At 42.4% G+C, this 17,046-nt stretch overlaps 1 protein-coding gene across 3 annotated transcripts; it reads left to right on the top strand.

The window, feature by feature from the left end:
* The first annotated feature begins 3,502 nt into the window (after positions 1–3,502).
* Positions 3,503–12,526, top strand: LRIT1 (leucine rich repeat, Ig-like and transmembrane domains 1). Of its 3 annotated transcripts, none has more exons than XM_026672715.2 (4): positions 3,505–3,832; positions 5,704–6,170; positions 9,434–9,739; positions 10,831–12,526. In XM_026672715.2, the coding sequence occupies exons 1-4, from the start codon at positions 3,708–3,710 to the stop codon at positions 11,832–11,834; spliced, it is 1,902 nt and encodes a 633-aa protein (XP_026528500.2). In that variant the 5' UTR covers positions 3,505–3,707; the 3' UTR covers positions 11,835–12,526. The 3 variants fall into 3 exon arrangements, with proteins under 3 accessions (XP_087820094.1, XP_026528500.2, XP_087820093.1); XM_087963967.1 differs by having other exon boundaries at positions 5,701–6,170; XM_087963968.1 differs by lacking the exon at positions 9,434–9,739 and having other exon boundaries at positions 3,503–3,832; positions 5,701–6,170.
* Positions 12,527–17,046: the final 4,520 nt, after the last annotated feature.

The raw sequence follows: 17,046 nt of genomic DNA, 5'->3' as shown, positions 1-17,046 counted from the left end.
ACCCCCCCTCTTCTTTGGGGCAGCCCCTCAAATATGGGAAGACTGCTATCATGTCCTTCTTTTCATTAAACTAGACCTATCCAATTCCAGCAACTGTTCATCATATATTTTAACCTCCAGTCCCTTAAAATCATCTTATTTGCTCTTCTCTGCACATTTTTTTTTTTTTTTTAATATTGTGGCACCCAAAACTGAATGCAGGATTCCAAGTGTGGTCTTACCAAAGCCTTATAAAGTGGTTTTATCACTTCATGCGCTCTTGATTCTATCCCTCTGTTAATGCAGCCTTTACTATAACTTTGTCTATTTTGTAGTCCCACCATTATACAGTTTGGTTGCATGATCAGCCAGATGTTTGGATTGGACTTGGCATTTTGTCCACCTACCGAGTCCTCCCCAAAGACCCAGGATAGGCAGGTGTGGTTATAGGATGGTGTTAAAGGTATTGCTGCAGGATCTAAGCTGCTCCATTCTTCTTTCTCTTCAAGGAAATCTACCTGGCAGATATGAGAAGAATAAAGTGTGGTAGCAAGAAATCAATAAACCCCCCCCATAAAGTCCACAATCGGAGCATTTGTTTTATTTTTGCACAAAATTCTTACGCTAAGCAAAGCCAGAGCATGTGATGTGAGCTGTTCTATCAATCCCCTTAAGCTTCTTAGGGCTCAAAGCTGCTGAAAGAGAATGGAATGTGAAGTGAAAATGCCACATTGGCTGCGAAGGGAGATAACCCTGGATTTTTGAGACCTTCCTATCAGGGTGATCTAGACAGAAAAATAAAATGTAATAGCAGATAAAAGGCTCATTTGCAGGACTGCCAGTTGTGGCTGAAACCAATTTTCTGAAAAGATCTAAGGGGAACCATCTGGGATAGGCAGGTTGGTGAGCATCTTGGTGCCTTGGAAAATGTTCTCCAATCCCTATGAGGTTTGCAAAATCTTCCTTCATAATTATTAATAAATGCGTTAGTCTGAAAAGATGCTTTGCAGACTCCTCCCTGGTTTTTAGCTCTCAACATGAGTCTCCTCCTCCTCCTCCTCCTCCTCCTCCTCCTCCTCCTCCTCCTCCCCTCCTCCTCCTCCTCCTCCTCCTCCTCCTCCTCCTGTTTATCTACAATGTCTCCTCTTATAACGTAATCCATAAATCCCACAAGTTTTAACAGAGTTGGGATTTTCTATTGAAAAGAAATATGAAAAGACATATTTTCTTTTCTGTGAGCCACTGAATGTGATGACGGAGGGTCTCTAGTTTTGGACAAAATTCAGAATCATCAGCTAGACAAGGGTTTGTACAACAAAGCTAGGAATTGCTATTCACCAGCAGATGAGAACTGAATTAAAGTGTTGGGCTTGTTTAGTTTACCAGTAAGAGGTGTTTTTTAATGTTGACTCACAACAAATCAGAACACAAATGAGCACATTGCTGTCCATTTCATCAGATTCTTCCTTGTGTTTTTGGCAAGGAATGTAATTAACAATCCTTTTTCATTCATTGTATAATTCCTTGCCAGAAAAGTTAATCCCTGATGTGCTAATATCCTTCTGTTTCTCTTGTGTAACAAGCTCTTTTATTAGCAAATGCAAAAGAAAATATGAAGTGCAAACCGGTAAATAAGCTGAAGGGAGCTGCAGATTACTTCATCAGAAAGCTTTTGCCTCTTAATGTGATGTGTTTGTCACAAAAGGTCTTACCAAACCTATTCTATTTTTCTTCCACTGCTGACTAAGGTGGTCGTGCTTCTACACTGACAGGTAGAGGATCTCAAACATACTTGTTTAATGTAGTCTAAGATGAGGAAGGGTTTTCCTTTGACAATGGAAACAATGCCCACTAATGGCAATTCCTATATGCCTATAGAGTATAAAGAGTCTTTGCCAGGCTACAAAACCAAGGTATGTTGTTATGCCAAAGTAGTTTCCTTTATTATTCCTTATTTATAGACAGAATCTTGCCAAATTAAAGCAACTACTTGTATCAATAGGGATGTGCTCTGAGAACTTCTAAGGTGGAGTTGTCTTAAGTCTCTTCCTCCCAACCAAACTATCTAAACTTTGCTGTCTCTTGCTCCTCTGGAATGCAGCCCCTCTCTCCTGGGAATCTAGACTACATTCCACCACAATCAGGGGTACTTTAGAATTTACTGAACTGTTTACTCCATCTGATTGGCCTGACCAATGGGAGCTATTGTCTCAGCAATATTTGGGGGGATGCAGGTCTTTCAAGTGTTGGAGAATTTTGGTGGTGATTCTGCAGATGATAGATCACAAAATGTAGTTTATTGGAGGATTATGAATTGTGTTTGAGATTGCTTTGTTTCTTTGCATCCCAAAACATCTTACTTCCTTGAGGAGTTTCTGGTTCAGCCTTAATAATCATGACAGTCCATAACTATTATTATTCCCACGACTAAATGGTACCGTCTAGTCGAACCAACTTGAAGATCTAACCAGAGATGGTCCCAATAGAGTCTTGCCTAGGAGACTTGTGGAAAATCTTGGGAAAAGGTTCTGGCAAATTAAGCAGAGTTCTGATGCTTATGTGAGCATCAGAATTAAGAACAAAAACTCTGGAAAACGAATTACATCTGAGATCTCACTTATCCATTTTTATGAACATCTTTTTGCATTAGCCTGTGATACAGGTTCTTCACAGCCACCGGTCCTGTTTGAAAACATAGAGCATAGAATGAGAGGATTGGGAAAGACCTTGGAGGCCTTACTCAAGGCAAGAGGCCTCATATCATCCCTGGCAAATGCTGTCCAATCTTTTCTTGAAAACCTCCAGCAATGGAGCACCTGCAACTCCGGGAGGACAGTTCTCACTGTCAGGAAATGCCTTCTATTTCCAAGTTAGCTCTCCCTCTGATCAGCTTCCACCCCACTGCTTCCCGTCTATGGAGATTCTCAGTCATAGTTGTCCCAAAAGTGCTTTTTCAAAAGGAAACTGGAAAAACAAAATCCAGTTGCCTTTTGAAAACATACCTTTGGGGTCTTTGGGGTGGGGTTGGGTCCTGTCTCCAAGTGCTTTGCAGAATAAACCGATTCCCTCTTTCCTGGGATGGCCCTTCAAGTACCAGAAAGAGACGATCAGGTCACCCCTAAGCCTCCTCTTCACTAGGCAAAGCATAGCTAGTTCCCTCAGTTCCCCTAAGTCATTCATTATATGATTTAGCTACTAGACCCTTTGTCCTCTTTGTTGCTCCTCTCTGCCCTCGTTCCAGGGTCTCAGCATCCTGCTCTGTATCTATTGTATGGTAACAATCTTTTCCAATTCCTGCTTCCCATCGTTCAAATTATGCACAGCTGAAGAAGAAGAAGAAGAAGAAGAAGAAGAAGAAGAAGAAGAAGAAGAAGAAGAAGAAGAAGAAGAAGAAGAAGAAGAAGAAGAAGAAGAAGAAGAAGAAGAAGAAGAAGAAGAAGAAAACCTCCATCTGCAAAAGCTGACCTCCTAAATGTTGTTTTGAAATGATCCAGAGAGAGAGGGGGGGGAGGGCTGGTCGTGCTAGGAAGCCCTAAGCATCTCTGTGCAAATAGCCTCATTCTTAATCCCCTGCCTATCCAGTTTTATCTGGTGACTTCAGCAGGAGGAGGCTGGGAGATCAGTGCAAGAAAGGAAAGGGAGGCAATGTGAAGGGCTCCATGGATGCGATCAGGGAAAAACCGCAGCCTTTCTGACCAGGAGTTGGATGCCTTACTCACGATTGGATCATGATGTGGGTCACGGTGGGCTTCCTTTGCTGCCTGACCTTTGGGAGCCTGCCTTGGATGCTCTGTTTTTGCCCTTCTCAGTGCAGCTGCTCGTTCTACAGTATCAATGAAAGGATGAGAGCCAGGTAAAACCGCTCTATTTTTTCTTGATGGGTGCCACGAAGGTTTTCTGGGCAGATTCTTCTTGGTGGAAGAGTAGAGTCACTTCAGCATTTGAGTTGTTTCCCCCATTGTTTCCTACGGGCTCCAGGACTTCCGTGTGCTGTGGGATTAACAAGAGAGAACAGCATAATCTGATTTCTGAAATGCCATTTGATGGACTTTTACGCTAAGTCAGAAACAATATAATCAACGTTACACAATATTAGAGGGAAAGTGATCAACACTGAGCTGTGTAACAATGAACATAACTAAAAATATTAAAAGAATAATCATCAGAATTTTAGAAATTTGAAACAATGTACATGGAGAGTATATTCTACTAGTTCTTCAGCTGGTTGTGTTTCTTTGGGGAAACTATGACATAAAATTTCACTTCAGGCCCTGAAAAATTGTCTGCCCCCCCTGAAACCCATTAAAAACACAGGATGAGTTTAAGTTTATTTGAAAAAATACATATAGATTTTGACTAAAATTTCACTTCAAAACAAAGCCTGTTGTCTCTGAAAGTATCAACAACACCACCAGCATGACTTTATAGTCAGAAAGATTGCTTAAACCAAGCAAGATTTGTGTATTTTATGTAATGTTTGGGAGTGTATGTCAAATTATTTTTTGAAAGAGGCACGGTCAGCACAAATGAGATGGTTTGGGTAGAATCAACTAAAAACAGCTCATTTAAACAATTTTTGTTTAAGTCTTGTCATACCTCTGCACCTTTTGATTTTATCAACATCTACAGTATGTCTCAAACACAAACCAACACACACTCCCATTCCCAGTAAAATAAAAAGGATGAAAGGACAGATCTCCAATGCTTAACCTGCAGGAAGAATCTTTGACCCCTCAAAAGCATCTACTGAAGTAAAATGTTCTGGACGGTGGCATTACCTTCCTTGTGGATAAGCCAGAGGGTTATGTAAACGTGCTTTTGTTATGTACTAATGTAGAAATTGGTTAGTCTAGGACAGTTGTTTCTCAGCCTTGGCCACTTTGAGATGGGTGGACTTCAACTTCCAGAATTCCCCAGCCAGCCAAGCTCTCCAACCAAGTAGATAAGTTTTGGGCTCAACTCATGTCCTGGCTCAGCACCTGAGTAAGAGTCAGCTCTTCAGGGTCTTCCACAGAGCCAAGAGCATAGGGTTTTTCAACTTTTTGGACATCCCATGAACCTCTGAAAGCCATGGTTGAAAAGGAAGACATTTCAAGACTGACAAAGCAGAAGTTCAGCCAAAAATCGATCAGAAACATACTAAATGACCGTGAACTCATTTATGGAAAATTACAGGATAGATAGCAAAATAGCAATAGCCCTTAGACTTATATACCACTTCATAGTCCTTTTTACAGCCCTCTCTAAGTGGTTTACAGAGTCAGCCTCTTGCCCCCAACAATCTGGATCCTCATTTTACTCACCTTGGAAGGAGGGAAGGCTGAGTCAACCTTGAGCTGGTCAGGATCAAACTGTTGGCAGTGGGCAGTAAGTTAGTTGCAGTTCTGCATTCTAACCACTGTGCCATCAGAGTTCCAGGTTTTATAGTAAGGGAAGCCTGGGAAAAGACAACAAAATACACCCACAATTAAAACTGGAGGTTACAAGTGTTCTGTCATGTGAGGGAAAGTCCAGGCAGTTCAAATGAATATAAAGGTTTATTGCAAACTTATTCTCTTTACAAGAATCTGAACTACTAATGGTCAAAGCAAATAGGTGGTAGAGAAGAGTCAGTGGAATTCAAGGGCTGGACTGATGGCACGTTTGACCCCTCCCTAAGGCTCAGCCTGGTCATCTCCTACATGTTTCATGTATAATTTCAACAAATCTTTTTTTCCCCAGCAGGGCTATTCTGTGCAATGACCCGGAGATGACCCTTTCACCTGTCAATTTCCCAGGAGACACTTTCAAACTTAGGATAGAAAAAACAGCAATCCGAAGAGTTCCCGGGGAGTCTTTTCATTCTCTTCACAAGCTGGAGTTCCTCTGGATGCCCTACAATGCCTTGGCGAGCCTCCGAGTGAGTAACTTTAGGGGCCTGTACCAGCTTCAGGAGCTCAGACTGGCAGGCAATGTCCTCACTTCCTTTCCATGGGAAACTCTTTCCAACATGCCTCAGTTGAGGTTGCTGGATTTGCATAATAATCAGATCGCCACCATCCCCTCTCATGCTGCTCAGTATATCCGGAACATCTCTTATCTAGATGTCTCAAGCAATAAACTGATGAAGCTCCCTCAAGAACTTATCGTGGTCTGGTCAAATCTCCAAGCTGTCCCATACTTCCTTAACGACAATCCCAAGATCATCCTAGGTAAGACATTTGGGGTTGGGTAAAAAAAAAGTAATCTCTGCCTACATGATCCTTGGTCGTGGATCCTTGGGTTTGATCCGAAAGAAGCTAGTTGAATTTGTTTTCCTTGGAATCCATGGAAGACCTATAAAGCCATCACGGTTCCAAAGGAGCTGTGGGATTTCATTCATGATATCCAATTCAACCCCTTCTGCAACTGCCTTCATAGCAGATGTTGATGATGGGTAGCAAATGAGGAGAATTTGTTAGCTGTTAAACTCTGTAACTCTAACATGCCGGTTTTGGATGCTGTCAAAAATGCTACCTTATTAAGAGTAAGTCAGATATGGTTGTTAAGCCAACTGGCTTCTGAGTGGTAAAAAATGCAAATAGACCCTTTATTCTCTCTCTCTCTGTGTGTGTGTCTCTCTCTCTCTGTCTCTCTCTCTCTCTCCCTCCCTCCCTCCTTCCCTCCCTCTCCCTCTCTCTTTTTAAAAGGTGTGACATTCATACATTCAAACACAAATTTTCATTCGAGCCTACAAGAGTAAGAATGATTTATCCGCAGAGAAGGGCACCTGTTTCATCCTTCCCTGGGTGTGTAGTCAATATTAAACAGAACAGAATTAGCAATAGAAAAGAATTTCTCCTTATTTCCAGATTGAATTTCTCCTTGTTGAGTTTCCATCCATTATTCCTTGTCTGGCCTTCAGGTGCCTTGGAAAACAGGTTGACCCCCTCCTCTCTGTGGCAGCCCCTCAAATCTTGGAAGACTGCTCTTCTGTCTCCCCTGGTCCTTCTCTTCCCTAGACTAGCCAGGCCCAGTTCTGCAACCGTTCATCGTATGTTTCAGCCAGGGGTTGGATCCGACAGGGTTAATTACCGGTTCGGTGATTTACGAGGTTCGGTGATTTATGATGTGCTTCCCTGCACATTGCGTTCGCCTGTAAATCATCATCAGCCTGGTGCCTGGACAGCTGAGCATCTCTGTGTGCGGGTGCTCAGCATTTGAAAAAGCCTTTTTTTCCTGCTTTTTCAACCACAGCTGTGCTGTGCAAAGCAGCTGAGGTTGAAAAAGCAGGAAATAAAGGTCAGGTAAGAGCCCGGGCAGGCGGGTGGGCAAAAACATCAGCACACATAGAACCGGTTCTATGTCTGCTGCTCTTCAGAGCTACTGGTTCTAAAGAGGTGGACAGAACCTGTAGAAACCCACCCCTGGTTTCAGCCTCCAGCCCCCTAATCAGCTGGCCATCGTTTCACCAGAAGTGCTCTAGGATTGTTACTGTCACTTGGTGTGTCACATGACATGGAGCTTTGTGATCGCATCATTTAGTGACGGAGTCACTGGTCCCAATTACCACTGTTAAGCGAGCACTACCTGTCTTTTGGTTTAAAATAAAGAGAATATTTGTAGCTCGGAGCACTGGTGAGGTCACCTAGGTTGAGTGGTACGCAAGGAAGCCACCAAACGCAGAGAGCGCCAAGGATCCTCCGTTTTGGTTTTCCTTATTAGATCTTCGTCGTCTACCAGTTCAGAATGCAGACTTAGAGTTCAATCATTTGTTTCAGCATTAGATGGAGCTCCCAGTTATTCCCTTCTGATTGGCTCAAGTTTATTTGGTTTCAGTAACATCATAGGAAATGGAGTGAGAGAGAAGCTATTGGGTTGTTGCTATTGTTAACTTTGAGAAAATACTTTCTGATCTCTGGTATATTATTAGAGAGCTACCGACCGATCATTGCCTTCAACTATTCTTGGAGATATATAGTCATTCTGTGATGAAAAAAGCCATAAAACTTTTATTTGGCTCTATCTGGCCAGAAAATGGGATTTTTGCCAGGTTACCTTCTGTGTACATTCATCCAAGTGAAGCCAGCACTTCCTGGTCCATTGCCTAACCGATCACCTTTGGCCCTGGGATGACCTTTTAATAAAAATATATATTTGCAAATTTGCCTAATAAGGATAAAAATGCCAAATCCAGTTTAAATCTCTGGCCAACTGCACAATTATTATTATTATTGACTTGGACCATTTCCTATCCTTCAATGATACCTGTAACATCATCAAACATCCCCATCTGCCTAGCCTGGGTCTTTGGGAAGGACTTGGTAGGTGGACCAAAATGCCAGATCCAATTTGAACGTCTGTTGACTTCACGACAAACCCTAATAAGAGCTTTGTCTGAAGCCACAATGTTTTGTTATGAGTTCCTACTGAAATTCAGTTCGGATCCTTTCTAAATAGCCATGCTTCAATGAATTTCTATTTCAAAGATTCTTTCTTTCTTTCTTTCTTTCTTTCTTTCTTTCTTTCTTTCTTTCTTTCTTTCTTTCTTTCTTTCTTTCTTTCTTTCTTTCTTTCTTTCTTTCTTTCTTTCTTTCTTCCTTCCTTCCTTCCTTCCTTCCTTCCTTCCTTCCTTCCTTCCTTCCTTCCTTCCTTCCTTCCCTTCCCTTCCCTTCCCTTCCCTTTCCCTTCCCTTCCCTTCCCTTCCCTTCTTACTTACTTACTTTTTATGCCATCATCTCCACTGTAAGGCAATTCTGTGTGGCTTACAGGTAATAAAAAGACAAATAGAAAATAATTATAATATTAAAAGCATGAGAATTAAAAATTTAAAACTATGCAAAACACCTAGACTAAGAGAGGGACAGCCAGGGGACGAGGTCTTCTTATCCCATCGACCAGGTCCAGTGGGGATTGCCCCCCCCCATTAGGGCTCAAAGTCAACCAACAGACCCGAGTTTTGCTTTCCTTCTGATATCCAAAAGAGGAGAGCAGCTCTCCACTCCAGTGGCAGGGGGTTCCACAGGATCAGGGCCACAGCGGAAAAGGCTCTGCAGCCGGTGTCCTTCCCCACAGCCTCTGGGTGGAAGGATCAAGCGATGCTTCAGTAATTGAACAGCAAATCTTTTTGTTGCACATCTGCAGACACTGAAGGGGGCCCTTTGGGATCAAGGGAAAAGAGGCACCAGGGAGAAGAATTCCCCCGAGGGTTCCCAGGGCTCCTAGAGCCGCTGAGGGTCCCTTTTGATGATGTCATGCTTGAACTGTGTCCATGGCAATTCGCCATGGCCTCCTGTGATAGAATCGTTAAAGAAAGAAGGCAAAAGGAGGAATGACAACATGAAATGTGAATGACAAACATTAAAATCATTTTATTTTATTTTATTTGGAATAATTACATTGAATTGTTAAATTGTCCTGGAGCAAGCTGGCTGCAGCGAGTTGGCTATGGCGAGGGGTCTCATTCCCAATGGTTGACCCTCCTTTCTCTTCCTAGGCCTTCAGGACAACCCGTGGACCTGTGACTGCAGTGTCTATGAAATGGCCCACTTCCTCAACTTCCAGTCCCCCAACGTAGCCTTCATTGAGCCAAAGCTGAGATGTTTCAGCCCTGAGAAGCAGACCAGAATTTTCTTCAGTCAAGTGGAGCTGAGGAAGTGCCAGAGCCCCATAGTCCACCCCTCCATGGCCAAAGTGAAGAGCATCCTGGGAAGCACCGTTCTGCTGCGGTGTGGGGCCACAGGGGTCCCCGTCCCAGAACTGAGCTGGAGAAGAGCTGATGGGAAGCCCTTCAACAAAACAGGTGGGTTCTCCCCTCCCCTCCCATCTGCCTGAGCTAAGGGCAGAGGGAAGCAATTCTAACCGTTGGGCACCGGACAAAACAACTGCAGGTGGCCCTTCACTCACGATCGCAGCTGGGGCTGGAATTTCAGTCATACATTGGTGCGGTTGTAATGACTGGGCACGATTTTTAGAACCATTTCCACATTGGTTGTAAAGTGAACCACCACCATTATCACGTGAACCACATGGTCATTAAGCAAATCTAGCTCCCCAGATGGACTTTGCAGGAAACCCGACTGCAAAACATATTCCGAAAGGTTATCTTAACATTCAGCGTTTGTCAAAAAGGGTCTTAGGGTTCAGAATACCCACTCATGGCCTCTGGAGGCTGCATCCGATTGTAAATGCCCTCTGATTGCCAAGTCCCCCAATTGCAATCATGGGGCTGCAGGGCTGGTAGCGAAACACTTTTTTTTTTCTGAGCCTGTCGTAACTTTGAAACATCATTAAATGAATGGTCATAAGTTGAGCACTATCTGTATATTCCTGACAAATTCTGGATGCTAAAACAACTTTTCAAAATATGTTTTAGAAATGTGTCAGGATTATGAGGAGGAGGAGGAGGAGAGGCTGTAATATGTGAGGACATGCTCCAAGGATTGGCCTTACAGCAGTTCCATCTTTTTCCAGGAAGGAGAACTATAGCTGCAAATTAATTCCATGAAAATATGCATTTGCTTTAAAAAAATTCAGATCAATGTTACACAGATATATCTATTTTGCTCCAAAACACATTTTTGATTTTGAATCTAAGATGCTTCACGATCTCATTTTCTACACTATCTCTGTCCCTTTCCATACAATATAAATATAATAGATTAAATAAGTAGACCTTGAAAAAGCTGTTCTTAATTGATTGCATTTTTCCAAACTACACCATTAGAAATATTTGAATCAGTTAGCTCATAACTAAGTGAAATAATCCCCTAAAAGAAAAAGGACAATAAAAATACAAATACCATTAAAAATAAATTCTTTGGAAATGTAAGCCATGAAATACAATATCTTCCAAAAGTTTATTTTTGCAACTTTTATCTCTTCTCTCTCTAGTACATCAAGAAATTTCCAGTGATGGAATAAGATGGTCTATTTTAGAACTATCGGTTGTCTCTTACCTTGATTCTGGAGAATACATCTGCAAGGCTGCAAACTTTCTTGGAGCCATGGAAGCTTTTATCTCCTTGATTGTCACCGACTCTAAGAGCATAGAGGATCCTGGGGCAGATCTGAAAGAAGTGTGGAAAGGACACACCAAGGGGATAGAAACGGCAGCTTACAAAGACAATTTGGTAGGAGGACACATCACGGCAACTTCAACTTTTCCAACTTTGCGCATTATTTCGGGTCAGGCCAACACAGAGAGGAATCTGGTGCTTCGAGATCAGGCCCTAAATATGAAAAGCGACTCCAAAAATATTTTAGCTAGTCTGCCCACTACTAACCAAGAACCCAAATGCCTGGTGAGGTCAGTCAGAGTAACTGGAGACACCGATCATAGTGTCTCCTTGGCTTGGAAAGCTCCTCAGGCCAACAATAGCACCACATTCAGCATTCTTTATGCCATCTTTGGAGAAAGGGACATGCACAGGATCAACGTGGAGCCCAAGAAGACCAGGACCACCATCAACGGTTTGATGCCCAAGACCAAATACATCGCATGCGTCTGCGAAAAGGGACTCATACCCAAGAAGGAACAGTGCATCATTTTCTCAACAGACGAAGTCGCCAGTGCGGGTGGAACTCAAAAACTGATCAACGTAGTGGTCATCAGTGTGGCTTGTGTCATCGCCGTCCCTCTCACCCTGGTGGTTTGTTGTGGGACCCTGAAGAGACGCTGCAGGAAATACTTTGTTCAGAAGCCCAAGGACATTCAGGATTCTTACGTCACGTTTGAAGCCATCTCTCCAGGAACCAAAATGAAGGAGATGAGAGGAGGAGAATACTTGACTCACCACATCCCTGATGAGTCTAATAGGTTACTCTCTTCAAGATCCAGTGTGGACTCTGAAGCAGTTGCAAAGGCAGATGGACAGCTGAACGAGTACTTCTGCTGATACTGTTTTCTTCCCAACTTGACGAGTGTAATTCTGTCTTTCCATTTGGCAATCCCTCTTTTGCCTGAAGTCTCTCATGCCACACATGCATGTTTTATACCAAAACACAATGGATAGCTTTACTGAAGTTCTTTTTTAAGTTAAAATCTCAGTAGTAGTGTAACTATATTATGAGCAAGTTTCCCCCCTTTGATTCTGAGATTCCAATAATCCAAAAACAGCTCCATTGATATACTATGGAAGAACAGGGTTTTTTAAACAAACAAACAAACAAATAAATAAATGAGACCATGAAACCAAGAAGGAGAGAAGAGAAAATGAAGAAGCAGGAGGTACTTGTTTATATGTTCTGTAAATTTCAGCAAGGAAGTAGATTTTAAATCAAAGCCTTAAGGACGTGAAGGCTGAGTAAGGCTGCATTTGTGTGTGTGGAAGGGAGTTACTTTTGTGTGAGAGTGATACTAATGGCATTTTTAGGACTGGAATTCGGATGTAAATTCAAGTTCTCTTCCACATTGTTTTATCCCCACCAGTTTCTAAATGTTGTGTGTTGCTAAAAAGGATCTAAAGGATCAGAGGGAAAGAAGCCAGCTGGATACTGAAATATCATACATACCCATCTGGCATCTTAGACCAATTTTTTCCTTTTGGCAAAATGAATTCAGATCAATAAAGAAAAGTGTTTACATATATATGTTGAAGCTGATGTATATTATGGTGTCTTGTCCTCACTCAGTTTTGAAGTCCGTTACATGTTAGTAGAGAATCTCTTTAGCTCCGACACAAACTTTTGGGTTCCCGCTGTTCCAGTGACTGTTTATTGAATACATTTATATAGCCACTCTTCTTGCACCAAACTCTGGGCTGCTCACAACCGAGAGATAAAACCACATCTACATCCAATAAAAATATTGCAAAGATGTTAAAACCAATCCCAAAGGTTTTTTTTTTTTAAAGGCAACTGGACTTGGTTCTCCCAACCCCCCTTGAACACATTTTTGCTTCTCATCCAAGAAGCTTCTTCAGTCCAGAAAGTCCAGGTGCCTTTTGGAAAGGCAGCTTTGGGATAAAACCACGAAACTGGATGATTGAAAATCTCCAGAGACAAACCAAAAAATTGTTTCCCAACAAACACTTGTTACCAGATTAGGCGGTGCACTGATGATGTTACCTAGACAAGATGTATAAAGATGAGGTTGAAATTCAGAGCACTCACTTCATTTTCTCTGTTATAGGCCAGGTGTCACCCTTATTAAATTGACCAGACTAAGAAGCCAAAGCTTTGTAGCTGAAGAATACTTCTATTGTAATAACCACCCCAAAAAATCTTGCCAGTCCAAATGTGCTCCCCCTTCTTCGTGTGATTTTGGTGTGAGCCTGGATAGGCCCACCACTTGAGAAGATAGCTCCTCAAACCAGTCTTTTTATCAGATCTTGGTAGTGGTTCTTCTTGATGTCCTTCAGGACCATTTCTACTTCTTCTAACCAGGATTCATGGAAACGTTGGCTGTTTCTGACCTGAAAATAATAATAATAATAATAAAAGTGTATGAAGATTGAGTGCCTTGTCAATCCCTCAGAGATCAAGCAGCCATCTCTGTTATGATTCTGCTTCAACATACCCGACTCAACAATTCATCTATCAGTGGAAAAACAAAACAGGACCCATTCCTCTGGGTTTTTTTGACAGTCATGACTTTGGTCTAGCTAAAGAATGTCAGTTGTTCCTTGAAAACATCGATCAACCTTGGCTTTTTTTTTTTAAGTGTAACTGGGATGGGTGACATTTAGTTGCTCCCTGGCATGCTCCGCCTTTGGAGAGCGTGAAGCACTGTTCCATCATTTGGAGGCACTACTATTTGGTCAACTCTATCTATGCAGGTGGTTTTCCTTTATTAATTGATGAGTCTGAGGGAGTAATATAGGGATGGTTTTTTTTTAAAAAAAGAAATTAAACAGAACATGGGATTTCAACTGAATCTGATGCATATGCTTTATAATGAGAACTGCCTATGAAATTGCAATTCAAGTTGACATTTTATTAAACCGTGATACCGCTTAAGATTTTGCTCATGGCATGACTGATAGTCTGAATTTCTTATGAATGTCAGCATTTTGTTATTGAATAGGTTGACCATTTACAGTAGATGGTTCTAATGCCCAGGACTTTGGCTGGTGGATACATTTGAAATTGTGGGTAAGCACCAGAGATTCTCTCACAGAAAGGCTGCTGTGGAGGCACCCATTGGCATCATTAGGTTGGTAGAGGGCAAACAGAGATAGCAAGGAATGGGGTTGAGAGCCTGAAGAAATTATCTCCAAGACCCTAATCTACTGCTTATTTTGGACCTACAGCTGATTGTCCTTCAACACACATACACCCCAACATTTGTGGTCCCACCAAATCAATAACCAATGCCAAAGCTCGGATTCACAGGGAGAGAGGCATGAAGAACCCTCAGAATATTGGCAGGATTCTTTGTGTTTCAAAGTGCTGTGAACTAGGATTATCATATTCACTCTGTAGGTAACAATATCTACCTAGGTCCAAAGCAGGCTGCAAAGAGACCGAACTGAAGTCTCTCCCTACTATGGCCATTTCTGGTTTTCCTTATAAAGTACAAGGTGACATGCTCAAGGTTAAACAGCAATGAAATAGCCAAGTTTAAGGCAGGGTGGGGGGAGATGGGATACAACGCCTAAAGGATTATTTTCTAATTACAGTTGCTATTGTGACAACACCACATAAAGAATGAAGACACCATCCTGCTGCTGTATGAATTGTGAATTAGAATATCCACAGGAAAAGGAGATTCCCCTCCTGTTTCTTCGACCATTATTTCAAAGGGAAGAAGGAGCATAGTGGCTCAGGTGGTTAGGAGACAGTCAAAAAGCCCATGTTTGAGACCCAGGGGTCAGTGTTGCCTGTCAGCCCCCACCACTCTTGAATCGGATTTGAGGCTGCCACCAAGTGCTGCTGCAGGAAGAGCTGAGTTCCTGCCATTTGCTCCAGCTCCAGCTCCTGCTGACCTAGAAGTTTGGGAGTGAGTAGATGGATAGGTGCCACTTTGGTGGGCATATCAATGGGAAAATGAAAGGAGCCCCCAATCGAGCATCCCCTGGGCAAGGGGATGCCACTGGCTAATACTTTAACCTGGAAGCAGCCCCCCCCCCCGTGCTTCTAACATGAACTCATGCTTTCCAAAGGTTTGTTTGTCTGAAAGATCTCAAGCTCTATAATTCTGGGAATCTCCCTTCCCCTCCCGGTCTCTTTCCCTCCCACCACCTCTCTCTCTCTCTCTCTCTCTCTTTCTCTCTCTCTCTGTCTCCCCCTCCCTCCCCTCTACTTCACCTCCCCTCTATTCTTCTCTCCCTCTCCTTCTTTCTTTCTGTCTTCCCTCCCCCTCTCTTTCTCTTTCTCCCTCTCCCCTCCCTTTCCCTCTTTCCCCATCTCTCTCTACCCCCATTTCTCTTCCTGCCTCTCTTTCGGCCAGACTTGGCCCAGATTGGTCTTTTAGGAAAAGAAACACTCTCCACTTCATTTGTAGCAAAAATATTACTTTTACTAAAAGCGAAGTGGTTACAGTAAGCAACGCCAAAATTAAGAGTTTGTGCACAAAGACTCCATCATTAATTTTCCCTTTTTCATTCCACCCCCACCCTCCCTTGTTATCTCCCCATTGTCCAGTCACGTTCAAAGATGTTTCTGTAACTGTCCCTGGGGGAGGGGTGGATAGATGGAGCAATGTTCCCTTCCATTCCCAGGTCCATGGCCTTGGGATGTCTCAATTGGGACAACACGAGCCCCTTTCCATTTCCCCACCTCTTCCCACAGATCCCTCCCATTATAGCCTATGGCATCTAGCGAGGCATAGTTCCAAGGGAAGGAGGCAGTTCTGACACTCTTTCGCTCCATCTATCACGAACCAACCAACCAACCAACCAACCAACCAACCAACCAACCAACCAATGTTTTGGTCCTGTATTAAAGCAGGTTTAGACAAAAACTTTGATTTCCACTGAGGTTTGGAACAATGTGGCTAATCTTTTCCCTTCCTCAACATGGCTTTTGCTGAAAAGATCAAAGAAAAGACAGTAGATGGCAGCAAAACCATGGAGATTTTTCCCCTGGAGTGTCTTATTTTACATTCATATTTTTTACAGGTTAAGAAGTTCAGATTTGTTTTCAATTTCTTTTCGGAGAGATGCAGATTTACCATTGGTACAATGTATATTTTGGTTTCTGGATTATTTTAATAACATTTTTGTTATTGTTCCTATTTAAGCCACAGTGAAATGGTTCCTTTCAAATCTCCTTTCAAATCCTTCACGACTTACACATTACAAAAAAGAATTTCAGACATGGGGCTCATAATAGCTGCTGTCTCTAGAGGTCATTAGACAAAGTCCAGTTGCTTTGGGTGGGTGGGGGACTGGAATAAAAGCACCTTTGGGACAACCATACCCTGCATGATGAAGAATCTCCATAGACTCATCAATATCCCCAGTGAACTGCCACATTAAGGGTTAATAGACCTATGGGCTGACCAAATACATACAAAAGATACTTGCCTAATGAGATAGCAGGCATACAGTTGGAAGAGATTTCTCAGACACAATAGAAGCCCTACAGGAGTCCCAGCAGTGATTCTTTGCCAGTTAGACCAAATTGCAGAGAGAGACGGTTTTGCCTTGATGAACTGTGTGTCAGGGAGAAAAGGAGCAATCAGATTTATTGCACTCTGAATACTGCCCATCTTGGACAACTGCGATTATGGTCAGGGTACAGTCAACAGACAAGTAAGCAATAACAAAGAACAATTAAAAACCACAACAACAAAAAAAACAATAATACACAATTGGAACCCAAATTTCTTTCACACCCCTCCAGGGAGGAATACCAATGAACTTGGCCCGAAGTCCTATTGTTCATTTGTTTTTTGTTTCAAATATTTGATAGGATGATTTGTGAAGAACAACTATGAACCAAGAAGTCAAGACTTGGGCTGGCCACATAAATGTAGGCTATATCAATGTTATTGCTTCCATTCAGATTCTGGTTTTGATCATTTTTATTTTTTTCACTTTTGACCTTCGAGTCAGGCTTTACTGCTGGTGACAAGGTAGTCAAGCTCATGCAGTTTTTCGGGTAAAATTGCCGTATGTATATATTGCAGGCCACCCAACCAAACAGAGGGAATAAATGAACTTT

This window comes from Notechis scutatus, chromosome 4 (assembly GCF_049901735.1).
Source record: "Notechis scutatus isolate UNSWTSFEM ecotype Mainland chromosome 4, rNotScu1.2, whole genome shotgun sequence".
Classification (NCBI taxonomy): domain Eukaryota; kingdom Metazoa; phylum Chordata; class Lepidosauria; order Squamata; family Elapidae; genus Notechis; species Notechis scutatus.
This window is presented reverse-complemented; position numbering and strand designations above follow the sequence as displayed.